This window comes from Eubalaena glacialis, chromosome 3, assembly GCF_028564815.1.
Source record: "Eubalaena glacialis isolate mEubGla1 chromosome 3, mEubGla1.1.hap2.+ XY, whole genome shotgun sequence".
In the NCBI taxonomy this organism is placed as follows: domain Eukaryota; kingdom Metazoa; phylum Chordata; class Mammalia; order Artiodactyla; family Balaenidae; genus Eubalaena; species Eubalaena glacialis.
Window position 1 is genome coordinate 139,361,284 of NC_083718.1, and position 20,812 is coordinate 139,382,095.

General features: G+C 36.8%; 1 protein-coding gene across 2 annotated transcripts in view; it reads right to left on the minus strand.

Annotated features, from left to right (window-relative positions):
• The window catches only part of RAVER2 (ribonucleoprotein, PTB binding 2), a 116,969-nt gene that overhangs the window by 57,925 nt on the left and 38,232 nt on the right, over positions 1–20,812 (minus strand). For both annotated transcript variants that reach the window (XM_061184077.1, XM_061184076.1), the window contains exons 3-5: positions 13,615–14,084; positions 11,069–11,260; positions 3,081–3,207 (exon numbers count right to left, since the gene is read on the minus strand). In XM_061184077.1, coding sequence (XP_061040060.1) covers positions 3,081–3,207; positions 11,069–11,260; positions 13,615–14,084 — 789 coding nt within the window. The remainder of the gene's footprint in view (positions 1–3,080; positions 3,208–11,068; positions 11,261–13,614; positions 14,085–20,812) is intronic.

The following is a 20,812-nucleotide window of genomic DNA, read 5'->3' on the forward strand; positions in this document are numbered from 1 at the left end:
CAATTATACTTCAATAAAAAAATAAAATAAATACAATTGTTAAAAAAGAGAACTGTTATTTATATTTACTTTCATCTTAAAATATAAAAATATTAAGCTTTATCATTTCTTAATATATGGATTGACAAAGGTGCATTCATGTAATTGACATATAAGTGATACATATACTGTATATATCGGGGCTCTACTAAAAATATACTTTACTGATAGAGTTGCATAATCAAAAAATAAATAAATAAAATGAGACCACTGGTCTGGAGAACAGAAGACAAAGAAAATCAAAGATGACTAAGGTTTCATGATAGCTGTCTTCAACATTAGAAGGCTTTTCTTATGGAAGAAGGAATAGATTTATTCTGTGTTTCCTCATAGGAAGAACTAGAATAAGTGGCTAAAAGTCATAGAAATCACCATCTAATATAATGGAAAACCTAGTAATTAAATTTGTCAAACCAGGGAATAGCAGCTTTGGAAAATAATGAGCTGCTCTATACTTTGAGTAGTCAAGACATACAAAGGATATCTCTATACCATTAAAATTGTAGAAGGGATATCCGACTGCATAGTAGGCTCAGCTGGACACCTCTAAAGCTACTTCTTACACAGAGATAATTGATGATTATATGAAGTACTTAATATGAACATTGTTGGTATAATAAAGAATTTAACTGGTCTTTGTCTTTGGTTACTGGAAGGAAAACTCTAAATCCTTGGAATTTCCCCAGTGATAGGAGTGTCTTTGTTATGCTAATGAGGTGACTCAGTGTGGGCCCCTAGATGGCTTCAGGATGGGGGCTGGTCATACCAGAAAGACATACCATGTGATTAGAGGACTGGGGCTTTGAGCCATATGATATCAGCCTAACCTCCTGACTTCCAGGGAGCGGAGGGGGACTGGAGACAGAGTTCAATAACATGGCCAGTCATGCCTACATAGCAAAACCCCAATAAAAACTCTAGACACTGAAGTTAGTGCAGTAGGGAGATCTGGCTAATTAATACACATGTGTGCTGCAAGGCAGATGTGCTCTGATTCCATGGGGAAAGAGCATAAAAGCTCTGCAGTCAGGACCTTCCGGTCTGGAAGCCCTAAGTCTCTTGATTAGGCTATTTCTGAGTTACATCTTTTATAACAAAACTGTAATCATAAGTACAGTAAGTTCCCTACATACGAACCTTCAAGTTGCAAACTTTTAAAGATGCAGACGTGTGTTCACATGTCCAATCACGTAAATTAGTTTACATGCCTGGCGTACCTTGTCACGTGTGTGCATCCTCTACAAGTGGTTGTGCTTTTGTGTACTTTACTGTACAGTATTGTATAGAGTACAGTAGTACAGTATCTTTATTTCAAGCCCAGGATGTCCGGAAGCAAGTGTAAAAGCAGCGGTGATATAGCTGGTACTGCTAAGAAGTGCCAGGAATTGGAGGCCCAGAGAAAGGATGAAGAGAGGCAAGAGGAAGAAGAAGTAACTAAAGAACCGAAGAGATTCACGACGCAGGAAATGGCAAGGGGATTTTCTTTATTTGAGGAGGCACTGTTAGTTTTGAGGCACAGGACCCGAACGTAGAATGGTACATGAAGGTTGCAGCAGCCGTTCAGAGTGCAATCCAGTGCTACTGTGTCATCTATGATGAGAAAAGAAGGCCTATTACCCAGACATCACTGGATCATTTTTTCAAGAGGGTAGGTAGAATTGAATCCAGCAAGGAACCAGAACCTGTGCCATCAACGTCAGGCGTGAGTGAAATTGCAGCTTGCCCTCCGTCTCCTATGGCTGACGATCCTTCAGCTCTACCATCTCCCACCTCCTCTCCCTCCTCCAGTCAGTAACTCTTCTTGCCTGTTCACTCGATGCCAGCCCCTGGATGCCAGCTGTTGAACTGTACTACTGTACTTTTCAAGGTACTATACTGTAAGATTTAAAATGTTTTATTTTTGTTTGTTTGTTTTTTACGTATTATTTGTGTGAAAAGCATTATAAACCTATTAGAGTACAGTACTATATAGTCCACTATGTTAGTTGGGTACCTAGGCTAACTTTGTTGGACTTAAAAACAAATCGGACTTACAAACGTGCTCTTGGAATGGAACTCGTTCGTATGGGGCAGGGGGGGACTTACTGTATAGAGCTTTCCTAAGTTCTGTGAGTCTAACAAATTATTGAATCTGAGGAGGTCACAGGAACCCCCAAATTTGAAGCGAGTTAGTCAGAAGTATAGGTGACCAGGGGACCTCTGAAGTTGTGCCTGCTGTCTGAAGTAGGGGCAGACCTGTTGGGGACAAAGCCATTACTTGAAGGATCTGTGCTAACTCTAGTAGTTGATCAGGTAGTTGGTGCTAGAACTGAACTGCAATATACTAGTTGGTGTTAGACCAGTTGGAGCTGAAACAGAATAAGTATATTTAATCTAAACATTTGTAATCTAAAGCTTAGTATTGAATATAGGCATTCATTTCCTCATAATGATAAAACATACATTTTGTGTATGTACAGTTGTGAATTTCAAAAGGTAAACTCTTCTCCATGAATACTAAATAGATATTTAATGTATGCCAATATTATAAAAATTTCATAATACTTAGAAAATAATGATGTTCTCATTTTCTACAAAGTGAAACAATTTCACAATGAAAAAGAAAGAGCAGAGAGGAAACAGACCTTTAGCACTTTCCAACAAAGTAATTCTGCCAAAAATATTACGTAGAAAAGTATCATATCCTTTGTTAATATAGGCTGTAACAATGTAGTATATTAAATATTACCTTATTAAGCCATGTGTTACCTGGTTTACAAATTCATGTCAACCAGTAACTAAACTGAAGGTTTAATATTTAATACTTATTAATAGTTAAAAAAAAATCAGGAAACCCATAAGCAGTTTGTCCCTATCAAAAACAGTCAAAACATATTTTCACCTCAGATCATTAATTAAAATAAATTATATTTTATATACTCACTGATAAATTCTAGAAAAAATAAATATTTTTGGACTAATTTAAGTGTGTTTTTCATGTAAAACAGCACAATTAACTTCATGCCAACATTCTACGTTTAATCAGCACACATGAAGTTTACCTGGTTTAACAGTTCGCCCGCAGAGCTGGGGTTGTAGAAGAACTTGTAACATGGCAGGGTTGTTTAAACTTTTCATAATTTGCACTGGATTTGGCTCTGGAAGTAAGCCCTTTTGATTACTGTGCATCTTCGATGAATACAGAAATAGAAAACATTAGAACAAGGATAAGCACAAAGATGAAACTCTAAAGGCTTTTTTCCAGAAATTCTCATTCATCTGAAAAGATCTATTTTATGATAACCACAATTTGCTTTATATTATATACTTGTTGTATACATTCTACCACAATTCCTAATTATAATAATATATTCTACCACACAACATACACTGAAATCCTCATAGAATGTTTCAGTTAAGTAGAAATTGGCTTTAAGAGGACTAATGATTTAGTCAGATAAATCTCTTCATACAAGTAGAACGATATCAGGGGAATCTGAATTTATTAACAGGGAGGTAACTTGTTGACACAGGATGAATACTTTGATACTGTAGAAGAACCTTACTACAATGTTGATCTAAAGTTTAATAACGTGGGATGCCTTACAAAGCAACATTTTTCTTACAATAACGGTCTTTATTTCATTAACTTAATCCTCTAATATGAGACAAAGAGGAACTTGCCTTACATACATGTAATTGGGTAGCTTCCTAAATATATGAAATTGTTCTCAGATTTTAAAAGCCAGCCTGATAGATGAGAATATTAACATAATGATGTAAAAGGAAAACTATAAACTTCCAGCCAGGAGAAAATGGAGAACCGACAAGGACAACTGGATTCCCTCTCTCATCCCAAGCTGTGACAATAAGAGGGAGAGGGTGATGGATTGAGAACCTGACACTAAACCCGTGAGAAATTTCTGGACAGACACAAGGTAGTGCCTCAAGAGTGTGAGAGAGGCTGGATCCACAGACAGGATAGCTTGGGGAAGGGACTTTTAGTTGTGTAACTGTTTCTTCCTCCACATCACCCCCTAGGGATCATGGCTAGGAAAAAGCAGGAAAACAGCAGCATCAGTCCAGTGACTGCCTAGGAGCAGTGAATTAACAGCAGGGTGTCGTGCAAACTCAAGAGACAGTGGGGACCATGTAACACTAGGTAGAGGCACCGAAAACTTCCTTCCCACATCCTCCAACCTTCTCTACTTCCTTCCTCCCACTGGGCAGGGTGGAAGAGTTATAACTGAGGAAGGCAGAACTTGGAAAAGAGCAGGGTTGAGAGAAGAGATTAAGAGGCTCTAAGGGGCAGGGTTGCCTGGCTGGGGTGGGAAAGGGCTGTGGTCAAGGCCAGATGGTCAAGGCAGAGGTTCTCAGCCCTAGGTTCCTGCCTGCCTTGCTTAAACCCTAGCTGAGACTAGCCTTCAGCACTCCTCCTCCATCTCCAGCCCCTCAACCTCTAAACACTCACATACAAAGAAGCCAATCACCATACCCCCCTACCAAAGGAGATATGTATCCACAGAACAAAATAACTAGGCATCGGGAGAATGTAGCCACAAAAACTAAAGGCAACAAACTGAAGCACCTATAAGTGACAAAGCAGAATTAAAGGATAGGAAATAATAAGAATGTTAACTAAACATAACAGACATGCTAAAAAAAGATAATATATTTTTACTGGTAACATGAAACAAGGACAAGCAGTTATAAAGAACAACCAATTAGAAATATGAAGTATGGGGGGCTTCCCTGGTGGTGCAGTGGTTAAGAATCGCCTGCCAATGCAGGGGACACGGGTTCGAGCCCTGGTCTGGGAAGATCCCTCATGCCGCGGAGCAACTAGGCCCGTGAGCCACAACTACTGAGCCTGCACGTCTGGAGCTTGTGCTCCGCAACAAGAGAGGCCGCGATAGTGAGAGGCCCACGTACCGTGATGAAGAGTGGCCCCCGCTTGCCGCAACTAGAGAAAGCCCTTGCACAGAAACGAAGATCCAACACAGCCAAAAATAAATAAATTTTTAAAAATAAATAAATAAATAAAAATAAAAAATAAAGGAATTCCTTTAAAAAAAAATATGAAGTATGAAAAACACAACTGTTGGAGAAAAATAATAGCAGCCATCACTTACTATATATACTTGGCATTGTTCTAAGCATGTTACATGGATTAGATCACTTAATGCCCCAAAACAACTCTATAGGGTTCGTGTTATTACCCCCATTCTATAGGTGAGGAAACTGGAGAAACTCATAAAGCATTATTCTTAACCTCTACTCTGTGCTTTAACAGATAAGTTAAACAGTAGAATATATGCGACTGAAAAACAAAATAGTGATCTGAAAGGTCAGGTCAAATAAACTTCCCAGAATACATAAGCAAAGGATAAAGAGGGAAATACAAAGTAAAACATGATAATGAAAAATGCAAACAAAACAAAAGAGAAAACCAAGGTAATGAAGAGACTAGAAGTCTTAACATCTATATAATAGGAGTCCCTGAAGGATTAGGAAAAAAAGGGAATCTTTGAAGAAGTAATGGCTGAGAATTTCCCAGTATTAAAGAAAAATTAAAGACCGCAAAATGAAAGGGTTCTAAATATATGGAAAAACACACACCTGGTTACATTTTTTTGGTGTGAAATTTAAGAACATCAAACACCCCCCCCACCATACTAAAAACTTCCAGTGAGGAAGAACATAGCTCAAAAAAAAAAAAAGCAGATTAATATCATCTTCACTCTCAAAGCGTCAACCCTGGATTTAAGAAGGCAACAAATTAATATTTTCAAAGTGCTGCAGAAAACAAACTTTGAATCTAGATTTTTATATTCAGCTATTACTTAAATATGGAAAAGAAATAAAAAATATTCCCAGCCATACACAGTCTAAAAAGTTTTTACTACATGAAACACTTCCTGAAAATGAGAAATGAGAATAAATGCATGATGATATTACACAATACATGGAAATTAGGGTTTGTAATATCACAGTTAATTTTAATCTTGTATATAAAAGTCAGGACCATAAAAACAAAAACATTAAGGTTGGGAATTCCCTGGTGGTCCAGTGGTTAGTACTTGGTGCTTTCACTGCCGTGGCCTGGGTTCAATCCCTGGTTGGGGAACTAAGATCCAGCAAGCCGTGCAGTGCGGCCAAAAAAAAAACATTAAGGCAATCTTAAAGTAAAAATGTACTTTATGTACTCCCAAATGGGGGTAGGTGGGGTAGAAGGAAGAAGCAGGATGGAGTTTAGAATGAACTAAGTGGGAAGAAAGAGATACTGATCAACCTAGGGGTGTTAATAAGTTAGGAACAATCACCAGTAGGATAAAATAGAACATGTCACTCTTGAAGCAGAAGAAGAAAATTCTAATTTATCCAATAGTAGATGGGAAATGAAAATAAAGGAAAAAAGTATAGTTAAAAAAAACATGACAAGTGTTGGTAAACAGTACAGAGGTTCCTCATAAAATTAAAAATAGAACTACCATATGACCCAGCAATTCAACTTCTGGGTATTTATCCAAAGAAAACAAAAAACACTAACTCGAAAAGATATATGGACCCCATGTTCATTGCAGCATTATTTACAATAGCTAAGATATGAAAACAACCTAAGTTTCCAAAAATGGATGAACAGATAAAGAAAATGTGGTGTGTATATATATATACAGACAATGGAATATTATTCAGCCATAAAAAAGAATGAAATTTTGCCATTTGTAGTCACATGGATGGACCTTGAGGGTATTATGCTAAGTGAAATAAGTCAGGCAGAGAAAGATGGATACTGTATGATCTCACTTATATGTGGAATCTAAAAACAAAACCAAAACCAAAACCATAGATACAGAGAACAGACTGATGTTTTCCAGATGGAGGGGGTGGAGGGTGAGTGAAATGGTAACAGGGGTCAAAAAGTACAAACTTCCAGTTATAAGATAAATAAGTCATGAGAATGTAATGTACTGCACAGTGACTATGACTACAGTTCATGATACTCTACTGCATATTTGAAGGTTGCCAAGAGAGTAGTTCTTAAAAGTGCTCATCACAAGAAAAAAAAATTTTGTGATTATGTGTGGCGATAGATGTTAACCAGACTTACTGTGATCATTTCACAATATATACAAATACTGAATCATTAGTTGTACACTTGAAATCTAATATAATGTTGTATATCAATTATATCTCAATTAAAAGAAATCTATATCAGAAGAATAGCTTTTAAAAATTCCTAGGTTGCTATAAACTGGAAAAAAAACTAATAATTAAGCTAAAAGGAAATCATAACAAAAATTTGAAACATTCATAATATAAAATTTATGACACATAGGTATAGCATTAGTTATAGAAGTAAGCTTACTTTAACTATGTTCATCAGAAAACAATCTAGGTTGAAAACAGAGGAGCTAACCACTGATAACATTAAAGATGGGCGGGGGTGGGGGAGGGGGGAGGCGGGTAGAGTAAATCCAAAGAAGAAAGAAGCAAGGAGATTATAAAGATAGGGCAAGAATAAGCAAAAGGTAGAAAAAAGAGAAATAATGAACAAAACAAAAGCTGTTTCTTGGAAAGCAAAATAAATAGTTTGCAAGACTGATCAAGGGGAAAAAAAAGGAAATGCAAATAAATAAAATAAAAAGAGGAGACTAGACATGACAAATTTTAAATAAAATTTTATAAATAGCTATGTGCCAATAAATTTAAAAACTTAGACAAAGTGGATAAATTTGTAGAATATAATCAAATGCCACATATAGCACACAGAGAAAAATAAAACTAATAAACCTAATATCCACAGAAGAAACTTAAGTGGTAATCAATGATTTCCTTCTGGAAGAGGCTCAAGGAGTAGGTCTACATGGTTTCATAGATGAGATCTCTCAAACTTTCAAAGAACAGATGACCTCTATTTTATGCAAATTGATCCATGAAATGGAAAGAAAAGGAGAAGGGAGAGAAAAATATGTAAATCATTAATGAGGTCAATGTTCTCGATTCCAAAATTAAGTTAAAATGGTACCCCAAAATTTAAGCATTTTCACTTATGAGCACATTTGCACATATACCAAATAAAATATTATCCAATAAAATCAAACAATGCGGGCTTCCCTGGTGGTGCAGTGGTTAAGAATCGCCTGCCAATGCAGGGGACACGGGTTCGAGCCCTGGTCTGGGAAGATCCCACATGCCGCGGAGCAACTGGGCCCGTGAGCCACAACTACTGAGCCTGCGCGTCTGGAGCCTGTGCTCCGCAACAAGAGAGGCCGCGATAGTGAGAGGCCCACGCACCGCGATGAAGAGTGGCCCCCACTTGCCGCAACTAGAGAAAGCCCTCGCACAGAAACGAAGACCCAACACAGCCAAAAATAAATAAATAAATAAATAAATTTATATTAAAAAAAAATCAAACAATGCATAGGAAAAAAATCATTATCAATTAGGATTTACAACACAAGGATAGTGTAACATTAGAAAAACCTATCAATTGGATTCAGCACATTAATGAACTTAGGGAGAAATCACATAAAATTATCGCAATAGTTGTAGAAATACTCTGATAAACATCAATACCTACTTACAATTTGTTTTAAAATCAAAAAACTTGATAAAGGATATGTACCAAGAACCTATAGAAAAAAAATCAATGCAGCACATTACTTTTAAGACCGAGAAAAATTTAAGATTCCTCACTGTTAACTAATATCTAATCACGAAGGGCCCTGTATGCCATGGTAAGGAATTGAACTTATGCAAGCATTAAAGAATATTAAGCAAGAGAATGACATAATCTGGTTTGAGGATGAGAAAGATCACTCTTGTGGCACTGTGGAAGATGGATTAGAATGGGGAAGACTAACGACATGGCAACCACATAGTAGGTTATTCGAACCATCAAGGTGAGAAGAATGAGATCCTGAGTAAAGTAACAAAGATGCTGACAAGTCTCAAGGATTTAATAGATACCAGGAGGTGGAAGTGAAAGGATTTGCTAATATTCTCGACATCTTGATCTAGGGAGTAGGTGAAGACCAATCATGATTAACTGAGTTTTTAATTCAGACAGTTCTAGTTTGAATGAACTGATGCCATACATTGATATTACAGACACAGAAAAGCAGGTCCCAGAGAAAAATAGTTTTCTTTTGGAAATGTTGAAATTGAACTATTTATATAACATAAAAAGGGACTGTTTAAATATCATTTGGAAATACAGATTTAGTGCTTAGAGCAATTGGGTCCAAAAATATATGCTTGGAAATCATCACTGATAGGCAATAACTAAAACCACTGGAGTGCTGAAGAGGAAGAAAGTGAGGAGGCCAAATACAGAAGTCTACTGATAGCAGCCCTTCGGGAAAAAGAAGAAAGGGGTGGGATGGTTAGACAGGCAGGAAAAAAATGGTAGGCAGAATTCAAGGTAATAGGCGGTTGGTTTTATTTTATTTTTTTAAAAATATTTATTTTATTTATTTTCCTTATTTTTAATTTTTTTTTAGCTGCGTTGGGTCTTAGTTGCGGCACACGGAATCTTCGTTGAGGCATGCAGGATCTTTCACTACTTTTCTCTCTAGTTGTGGCACGCGGGCTCCAGGGCGCGTGGGCTCTGTAGTTTGTGGCACGCGGGCTCGCTCGTCGAGGCGCGTGAGCTCAGTAGTTGTGGTGCGTGGGCTTAGTTGCCCTGCGGCATATGGGATCTTAGTTCCCAGACCAGGGATCGAAGCCACGGCCCCTGCATTGGAAGGTGGATTCTTTACTACTGGAACACCAGGGAAGTCCCAGGCGGTTGGTTTTAAATGTTGCAAAGAAACCAGGCAAAGAAAGACTGAAAAGTACCTTTTCGACTGAATATTAAGAAATTCCTGTTAATCTTAAAGAGAACAGATTCACTTGAATAGTGGCGGCAGAAACTGTATTGCATTGGGCTGAGAGGGAAATGAGAAAAGAAGAAAAGGTGACTAGCGGGACCTAATTGTTCAAGAAGCTCCAGCTGTGAGGAAAAAGTATTACAAAGGCTCGTATTTAGAGAGGATTTTTAAAGGAAAAGATTTGAGCGTATTTATAAGCAGATGGGACAGAGCTAGTGAACAACAAGTGAAAATAAGTAGAAAGGTGAGGATGAAGATCCTTGAGGATAGGGGACATGGGCATGAGTCCCTGCTTTGGCAGGAGGAAGCACAGCCCTCCCTCCGAGAGAACAGGGATCTTTGTTTTGTTCACTGATGAATCCTAAACATCTCTAACATACCTAGCATGCAGAGGGTACCCAAAAAGTATTTAAGGAATGAATGCTATTTAAGAGAAAAAACGGGGGCACTTTTGCTGGGGGAGTGTGAGAAAAGTTGAATAAATGAGTCCAGCACATGGCCTTTATATTTCTATAAAGTGGGAGCCACGATCATCGGATAGAAAGAACGACAAAGACAGGAAAAGAGTGAAGATTTGAGAGAGTCACTGTAGAAAATGGAAAAGAGTGGCTGATGGGAGATAGCTAGTTTTGCTGGGGGATCAGCTATAAACAAATGCCAGACATTTGTAAGGCCACCAAGCCACCTAGTTGTTTCTTTTTCTCCAAGAGGACAGAGTGTGCCGCCTGCAAAAGTGGGTGACTAGATGTATTCAGAATTGGAAACTCAGCAACTGTGCCATGTGCACAAAAATGAGGCGCCACCTCCCACTACTTCTACTATGGATACTTACGAACACTGAAAAAGGGGGCACCTTGCACTCAAAACCTACAGAACAGGAACTCAAACATTTACTGAATAAATGAAATTTCCTCAAAATTTTTTCTTGAGATGAATACACGTTATGAAACAGTTTCTTTTTTTTCTTTTTCTTTTTTTTATTAGCCAGTTTCTTCTTTTGTATTGACTCCTGGCTTGATTTGGCAGAGGTACCATTTAGCCAGTCAAAAAAAAAAAAAAGAAGGGTATCTTTACATAATAAAAATATAATGAAGGTCCAATCAATGATTGACTAGTTTGGATAGATTAAAATACTACTTGAATTTTTTTATATCCTACAAAAAGAACAAACTTACCACGCGTTGAGCTGCTATCAATGCTGCTAATGTACTTCGCCCTGGTGCTCCCGGGGCACAGAAGGAAACTTGAACTTTGCTTCCGTTGATGGTCATACCATCAGCTGCTTGTTGAACCTCTTCAGCGTGCTCTGCAGTGCTATATTCAACCACCGCAAAGCCACCAACATAACTACCTTCATCCTCTGCAAGCTGATGTGATACATTTATTAAAAAGGGAATTCTAATATTTAGCTAGAAATACTTATTTACAAGTATATCATCTACAAATTCAAGGACAAATGTCTCAGAGCACGATACTGGTGAAAATAATGTATTCTTTCCTTCTGAAAATAAAAGTTTACTAGTTGGGTAGATGCAGTCCTTCTGGAAGATGGGAAAAGTAAGATTCTGTCAGGTTTCTTTTTACTTCTTTGAATCTCTGATTTATTTTAAAAGTCAATGTTCGAATGATAATAGTCCCTCTATATTAAGATATATATATAACTGATAATTTATAGAAACATATGGAACACAATAATTAAAACTTTCTTTAAAATAAATTCACCAGATACGCAGACGATGAAACATGCTGAACAATTACTGGAGAATATATATCTATGCAAAATAACATTTGCATTATCAAGAGTAGAAAGGTAGAAGGAACCACATTCAAAGTTTATTTCAATATTTTAGGCAGATCCCAGGAATTTGGTCAAGTATACCAAAGCAAACCTTATTTAGGAAAACTGTGCCCCAGGTTTGTTTAAAATACCATATGCAGGACACAACCTTTTTCTGAATGTGCCCTAAATAAACTCCTGCAATGCAGAACTCAATTTATTTCCAGTCACCCACCTGTAAGAGTGTAAAAGAAGATACTAAAGTCCTGGATCTGTAAAGACTGGTACAAAGAGCAAAAGTAAGAACAAAATAAGACACTGAAAAGCTTCTAAGTGTTGAACATGTCTGAATCATCTCAAACACACTGATGCTATAAAGTGATAAATGTGAAAAAATTCAGCTTGGTATGTCTTTGAGAAGACACATCTACAATACTTCTATTTGAATTTGGCATCCCATAAATTGATACTACCATTAAATCATTTTCCAGTCCTTTTTAGTTTCTTTTCTTATTTTTGAAGCTTTTTGTGTAGTAGACCGAATTTCTATTTTTTCTTCACATTCTTCCTTCCTTTTAAAACTGTCCTCAAATATTTTTTTCCTCCACAAAACTTCTTCCATTCACATGGGAGAAAGGAAAAATATCTACCTCTTCCAAACATTTCTCCTACAACCTCATTCCTTTTAACCAAACCAAATCTTAAAATCAGATTTGTAAAAGCCGTTAGTCCCTCTGGTCCCTTCTGACCACGAGGTAAGAAGACTGTGTCTTCCATATAGTCTATGTCAACCTACCAAGCGAGACAGCCTGAGTTTAACAGATCTACTGATAAAGGCATTGTAAAGTGGCTTTATTAACCTTTTGAAAACTTCTAAAATATTTTTATTATTCCTGGTTCATTATAACCTTCATGCCAAATAAATTACACTATCATTTTAAGTCTTTCAAAAGACAGTCATTTTAATTACATAGGGCCAGCAGTTTTAAAGAAGAATATTTCCATTCAGTATGAGAGCCATTTAAATATGTAATGGCCTGACTCGTGATCTAGTGAATTTTCCATTATTTTGAAATATTTTAACAGAAGCTAAATGATCACTCACAATTATTGTAACTTTTTTTTTTTTAACCAGATGGAAAGCTAGACTAGATAACCTCTCAGTCGTATACAGTATATATTTTTGCCTATTTAGTAGAATATATTTAATTTTACTCAAAGTGCTTGAAAATTCTTACCAGTGTTGTCAGTTTTCAGGATCTTCTCTAAATGTCTCACTTACCATGACCCCATTAAGATAAAATAATGCATTCTTTTTACACCTCATAACACTTTTCTATTTTCCATCGTATCACTCTTCATACAGGATTTACAATTATTTACTTACTTGTCAGTCTCTTTCACAAACTTGTGCGGTATTAAGAGAGTATCTTTCTATCTCTATATTTCTGACATTTAGCAATATAGTGTCTGGCACTGAGAAGGTGATAAACAAAATGTGGGTGGATAAAGGGATCAATGCATGAATGGTTCAAGAATGGATGGAATGAGAAGGTGGATGTGTTAAGTGATGGGTTTGCTAAGACATACTTAATTATATAAAGACAATATAGTTTGGCCCATCAACAAAGGGATTGATTTAAAATTTACCATCATATGAATTGGGAGATTGGGATTGACATATAGACACTAATATGTATAAAATGGATAACTAATAAGAACCTGCTGTATAAAAAAATAAATAAAATTCAAAAATTCAAAAAAAATACAAAAATAAATAAATAAAAATAAGATTTACCATCATATTAAAGTGTTCATTACAGGCTCAATTAGAATTAGATTATCCACTGTGGTATTTACATAGGTAAAATAAATACATGAGTGCATGCAGATACATACGCAGATATTTTAAAATATTTCAAATGATGCCTTAAAAATACATACCTGGCAAAACACAGGTTTATGGATACTGGAAAAAAACTGCAGCAGCTCCTCTGAATCCCTGTAGTCACTAGGGAGTTTATCTATACAAAGGCACTTAGAATGAATGAGCTCTGTGGCCAAGAGATTAACATCCATCCACTGTGCAAAGAGAGCTGATGCTCCCAACTGTTTACCCAATAGCTCCAATCTAGCCTTTGCAGCAAAGTCCTTTTTCATGTATTCCACAAATCCATAGCCTTTGGAATGGCCAGTAACTTCACTGTAGACCAGAAAGCATCTCTCGACATTTCCATAAGCACGAACAAGTTCTTCAAACTCTTCTAACGTAAAAGAAGCGGGCAAGTTGGTAATACATAGCAAAGCATCTGTTGGCTGGAGCTGGACTATTAAGTCTTTTCCTCGAAATGAATATTGATGAAACATCTGAATTGCATTCTGGGCTTGTTCTCCATTCAATAAGGTAACAAAAGCTGGAAGAAGATAAAATGAACGAGAGTTATCTGAGCCAGTGTTTTCAAGCTTTTCTGACCACGACCCACAGTAAGGAAATACATTTTATACCTGTGCCTCAGTACATACATACATATATATATTTCCAAAACAAAAGTATCAGGAGGTAATACTCCTATCATGTGCAATGCACTCTGATATTTTCTATTCTATTTCATTATTTTTAAATGCTGATACCCTCACTTAACTAATTTCATGACCAGTAACTCAAAAAGTATACAAATTATATTAGGAGCTCCACTCTAAGACACCACAATATTCTGGGGGGGGCGGTGGTGGTAATCTTTTCAAACTACATACAGACTTGGTATTTTTCCTCAGTTAACACGTGATGCAAAATTTTATGAACTTTTGTTTCTTCTCAGAGAGTTCTAAAAGACCCTATTTGATAACAAGAACCTAAAAAACAAAGGCATAGCAAAAAGACACCAAAATGCCCAGCGGAAGCCAATTCTCCAATTCATGTATATGTTTCCTTAAAATAAAATTAATTACATTGGAACAACACACACACACACACACAATTTGGTATGCTTTTTGGATGAACAATATGGTATGAAAAGATCACAGGATTATTATGATACTGACAAATAGCTTAACTTTGAATCTTTGGTAAAACAAACCCCCCAGAAATTAAAAAATCTGTCCTGTCCACCTAATGAAGTTGTTCCAGCATTAAGCAACAAATACACATGACAATTTGCAAAATCTAAAACATGATACAAATATAAAGTTCTAAATCAATGAAATATCACACAGACATGCGTATCTGATAAGATTTTTGAGCAATATTATAAGAAAAATTTAACACCCCAAATAAAAGAAACAACACGGGGTAAACCACAAACTACAAACACACTGCTCTCTCAACCTTCCTACCTCTCCCTCTTCTCTCCCTCTCTGGGACACACAGTGGAGCAGCTCCATACGAGCATCTAACTTACCCAAATTCAATGATAACAACACGGCAAATATGTACAAAGCAAGAGAGAACGAAGAATTTAAACAGTGTGGACAATCCTGCCTGTCATTTCACTCAAACTGCTCTTCCCTCAGCTGGTCTTAGTGCCCACCCAGCTCTCAGCCTGAGCATCTCACCACACTTTAACATTAAAGAAACACATTTTTCATTTAACATGATCTCCACATACAAGGAAACTACTTACAAAGGAATAGCTAACTCTTCCAACACTAGGGGGGGAAAATGGCTTTGCTGCACTTACTGAGAGAATATCTCTTGGTTTCCAATAACCCCTTTTAAAGAACTTGAGTTATTTTGATTTTATGCCTTTCTTCCTTTATGCTGACACAGAATACCATTTAACGATAGTTTGCTAAAACCAGCAAACAAGCCAACAACAATTTGTAAATACTGGTTATGTTCCTATACCAGCTCATAAGCTCATCAGTTCATATTTGATTTGAATTCTCTGGGTATTTGAAACTGTTAACCATTCCCTTCCTTAACTTCCTTGATAAAGTCCTTCCTGATTTTCTTCATAGCTGTCCAAGCGCTCCTTCTTCCATTTCCTTTGCTAGATTTTTCTCCACTCACACCACTCACACCTGTAAGGTGGTAATCCTTTTTTTTATTTTTTATTGGGGTATAGTTGTTTTACAATGTTGTGTTAGTTTCTACTGTACAGCGAAGTGGAGTTCCCTGTGCTATACAGCAGGTTCTTATTAGTTATCTATTTTATACATATTAGTGTATATATGTCAATCCCAATCTCCCAATTCATCCCACCTTACCCCCCCCCCACTTCCCCCCCTTGGTGTCCATACATTTGTCCTCTACATCTGTGTCTCTATTTCTGCCCTGCAAACCGGTTGATCTGTACCATTTTTCTAGATTCCACATATATGCATTAATATACGATACTTGTTTTTCTCTTTCTGACTTACTTCACTCTGTATGACAGTCTCTAGGTCCATCCACGTCTCTACAAATGACCCAGTTTCATTCCTTTTTATGGCTGAGTACTATTCCATTGTATACATGTATGTAAGGTGGTAATCCTTAAGGTTGCTTCTTGGCAGAGTCACACACAGTGACAGCCATATGACTGTACCCAGCAGCCCTGAGCCATCAACCTCTCTTCTCTATGCCCTCTTCCCCTGGGCACTCATGTCCATGCCCATTTATTCAGTCTCATGTACCAGGTACTGTGTTGGGCACTGGAAAGGAGTTGGTGAACAAAACAAATAAGATCCCTTTCAACAAGGACCTCACAATCCAATAGAGGATGATAGAGATTTGACAGAGAGTTACAAGTGTAATGTTATCAAAGAGGAAGTATGAGGGCTATGGAAGCAATTAAACAGAGCAAAATGGCTAGTCTGGGGGCTCGTAGAAAGCCTCCTATACCCTGTTAACTCTTAAATCTATGTTTCTAGTCCTCAGTTCCACATAATATCCACGTACTGATTCACACATGACCAAACATAACTCACGATCTTCATCCTCTCCCTGCCATTCCCCTAAAATCCCAACATTGTTCAGCTTCCTTTATTCTCTATTTCAGTTGCTAGCATCACAACTCACAAATCAGAAACCTGGGAGTTACCCTAGACCCTATCTCCTTTAACTCCCACATAAAAGGAATCCTCAAATTCTACCCTCCAAATAGGTCTTGAATCCATCCTCTTTTCTTCATTCTTCTAGCTTTTCTTCTTTTTCCACAATGACAATAAAGCGATCTCTCAAAAACAAAAGTTTAACTGTGTCTGTTTACTGCCTAAAATGCAATCATTTGGTATCACTGATAAAGCCAAGCCTCAGCGCAGTTATCATGTCCTACCAGGCCACTTTTTTTTTTTTTTACCATGATCAAGTTTGGTTTATTTCAGGAATGCAAAATTAGTTTTATTTTAAAATAGCAATCAAGGGTATATGGGGACACGTACGCACACACAGCCGATTCACCCTGTCACACAGCAGAAACCAACACAACACTGCAAAGCAACCACACTCCAACAACGATGTAAAAATAAATAAATGAATAAATAAAATAGCAATCAATATAAGTTGCCACATTACCAGCACAGAAAAGAAAAATCACAGAGTATCTTAGTAGATGCAAGAAAAGATATCTGATAAAATTCAAAGTCCATGCAGGATAAAAATTCTTGGCAATCAGTGGAAAAGAAGGAAACATCCTTTGTCTATTAAAGAATGTCTATATGGAACCTACATCAAAATTAACGGTGAAAGCCAAAACCATTTACTTTGAGATAGGGAATAAGGTAAGGGTTCTTGTCTCACTAGTTTTATTAACATGGAATGAAGGTCTTTGCCAGTGCAGTAGGACAAATGCAAGAAGTAAAAGACACAAGGGTTAAGAGGAGAGAAATAAAGCCTGTGTGAAAGATACGTTTGAGTGTGTAAAAAATTCAAACGAACCCACCAACAAAGAATTAGAATATGTAAGTTTACCCAGGTTGCCTACCAGGCCCTTTTGATCTGACGCCAGCCTCATTAACTGCCATACTTCCCTTCCCCACCACATTTCTTTATTCTCCAACGACACTGAGTTGTTTGTAGCTCCCTAGACAGCAATTTGTTTCAAGCATCTATATGTTACACATGTAATTCCCCTGCCTACGAGATCTCTCCCAATATCTTCAGCCACTCAAACCTTTTAGTTGGCTTTCAAATCCAGCCCAGGGGTTAATGCACCAGGATCTCCACGAAGCATTCCCTGATGTTCTCTTCCAGTTAGTTAACCCTTGTTTTATTATACCTCTGTATTTTGAACATTGAGTGGATTATTGCACACATCACACTTTATTATAATCTATTTGTTTCGATGTCTGCTATCCTATCAACTGTGAGCTCCCTAAATTGCTAATGAATATATCTCCATCAGCTACCATAGTGTCAGGCACACAGTAGAGGATCTGTAAGTGTCAACTGAATGGATGAATGTATACATGCATAGATTACCAAGTACATTTTAAAACTGACAACTTCTTATTTTCCTTCCCTTAGGTATCTGCATTTGCTCAACCCAAATAAGACATTTGATGGTAGAATTTAGATAACATAATGAAGCAAATTTAAAAGTCCAGGCAGTAGGAAAAAGAGGTCATTGATTCTCTTCTATAGCTTCTTCCATTTCTTTCCAAGGCCATAAATTCTCTCTAAAAAAAAAAAGTCCAATTTTCTCACATTGACTCTGTGGAAGTGAAAGATGTCACTCTACAGAGAAAAGGCTATAAGGGATTTGGAGATTAGTTCTGTTTCCATTTTCCTACCAAAATTTTAATATTCGACGATTGGTCCCAATCCTTTCACAAGTCACAGTTTTATTTATCCTTTTGCCATTGCTTGCTCCACTAGTTAATTTATTATTGGGACAAATTTGATGGCAAGCATGCAAAAACTTTTTTCCCTAATGTATCCTATTTTAATACAATTATTTCTTCTTATCTATAACAGAGAGCTCTGGTTTTAAGGTCACAGTTTATAACTGTAGCCATCCTTTATTAATCTATTTATTATCATCTGTTTCTTCAAACACCACCATAGCTCCTGAAATCCAAGGCAATGTCATTTAATACAATTACTGAGTTTCTTCGTTGTATTATTCTAGTGGGTGATTTTGGCTTTGTAGTATACATCTTTAACTTAACAGTTACCATGGAGTGATACTGGTCTCTTTGTGTATAATCTAAAAACTTTACAACAGTATACTTCCATTCCTCCCCTCCCAACCTTTGTATTGTTGCCATGCATTTTATTCCTACATGTGTTATAACCTCTACAATATAGTGTTATTATTTTCACTTTAAACAATTATCTTTTAAAGAGATCTGAATATTAATAAAACAGTCTTTACACACATAAAGACAACATCTGGTATTCTTCATTTTTTTGTGTAGATCCAGATTCCCATCCAGCATCATTTTCTCCATGCTTTATTAAAGGACTTCTTTAAATACTTCTTATAATGCAGGTCTGATGGTGATGAATTCTTTCAGCTTTTAAATGATTGAAAAACACCTTTCTTCACGCTCATTTTTAAAGGATATTTTTGGTGGGTAAATAATTCTGTGGGATTTTTTGAGGTATAAATGACATATAACATTATATTAGTTTCAGGCGTACAATTAATAATCCAATATTTGTATATACTGTGAAATAATCACCACAATAATTCTAGTTAACATCCATCACCATACATAGTTACAAAAATTTGTGGGGGGTGGGGGCGGATAAGAACTTTTAAGATCTACTTTCTTCACAACTTTCAAATACGCATTATAGTATTATTAACTATAGCAACCACGCTGGGAACTTCCCTGGTGGTCCAGTGGATAAGACTCTGTGCTCCCAATGCAGGGGGACCAGATTTGATCCCTGGTCAGGGAACTAGATCCCGCATGCATGCCGCAACTAAGAGCCCACATGCTGCAACTAAGAGCCCGCATGCCGGAACTAAGAGCCCGCATGCCGCAACTAAAGATCCCGCATGCGGCAATGAAGATCCCGTGTGCCGCAACTAAGACCCGGTACGGTCAAATCAAACAAACAAACTATAGTAACCATGCTATACATTACATCCCCATGACTTAATTATTTTATATGGAAATTTATACCTTATGACTCCCTTCACCCATTTCGTCAACCCCTATCCCTAGCCTCTGGCAACCACCAATTGTTCTCTGTATCTATGAGCTCGTGTTCTTTGTTTTTTGGTTTTTTTAGATTTCACCTATAAGTGAGGTCCTACAGTATTTGTCTTTCTCTGTCTGACTTATTTCACTTAGCATAATGCTCTCAAGGCCCATTCATCTTGTCACAAATGGCAAGATTTCATTCTTTTTTAAGGCTAAATAATATTCCATTGTCTATATACACCACATCTTCCTTATCCATTCATCCATCAGTAATCACTTAGGTTGTTTCCATGTCTTGACTATGGTAAATAATACTGCAATGAGCATGGGGGTGCATATATCTTTTTGAGTTACTATTTTCGTTTTCTTCAGGTTAATAGCCCAAAGTGGAATTGCTGGACAAATGGTAGTTACATTTTTAATTTTCTGAGGGATCTCCATACTATTTTCCAGTGGTTGTACCAATTTCCATTCCCACTAACAATGCACAAGAGTTTCCTTTTCTCCACATCCTCTCCAGCACTAAGTTCTTGTTGTCTTGATAATAGCTATTCTAACAGGTGTGAGGTGATATATAATTGTGGTTTTGATTTGCATTTCCCTGATGATTAGTGATACTGAACACCTCTCCATGTATCTGTTGGCCATCTATATGCCTAATCTGGAAAAATGTCTATTCAGATCCTCTGCCAGGTTTTTAATCAGATTGTTTGTTTTTTTGCTATTGAGTTGTATGAGTTCTTTATATATTATAGATATTAGCCCCTTATCAGATATATGATTTGCAAATATTTTCTCCTATTAAGTAGGTTACCTTTTCATTTTAATGGTTTTCTTTGCTGTGCAGAAGCTTTTTAGTTTGATGTAGTCCCACCTGTATATTTTTACTTTTGTCGCCTTTGCTTTAGTGTCAAATCAAAAAATCATCACCAAGACTGATATGAAGAAGCTTACTGCCTATGTTTTCTTCTGGGAGTTTTATGATTTCAGGTCTTACATTCAAGTCTTTAATCCATTCTGGGTTTATTTTTGTATATGGTGTAAGATAGTGGTCCAATTTCATTCC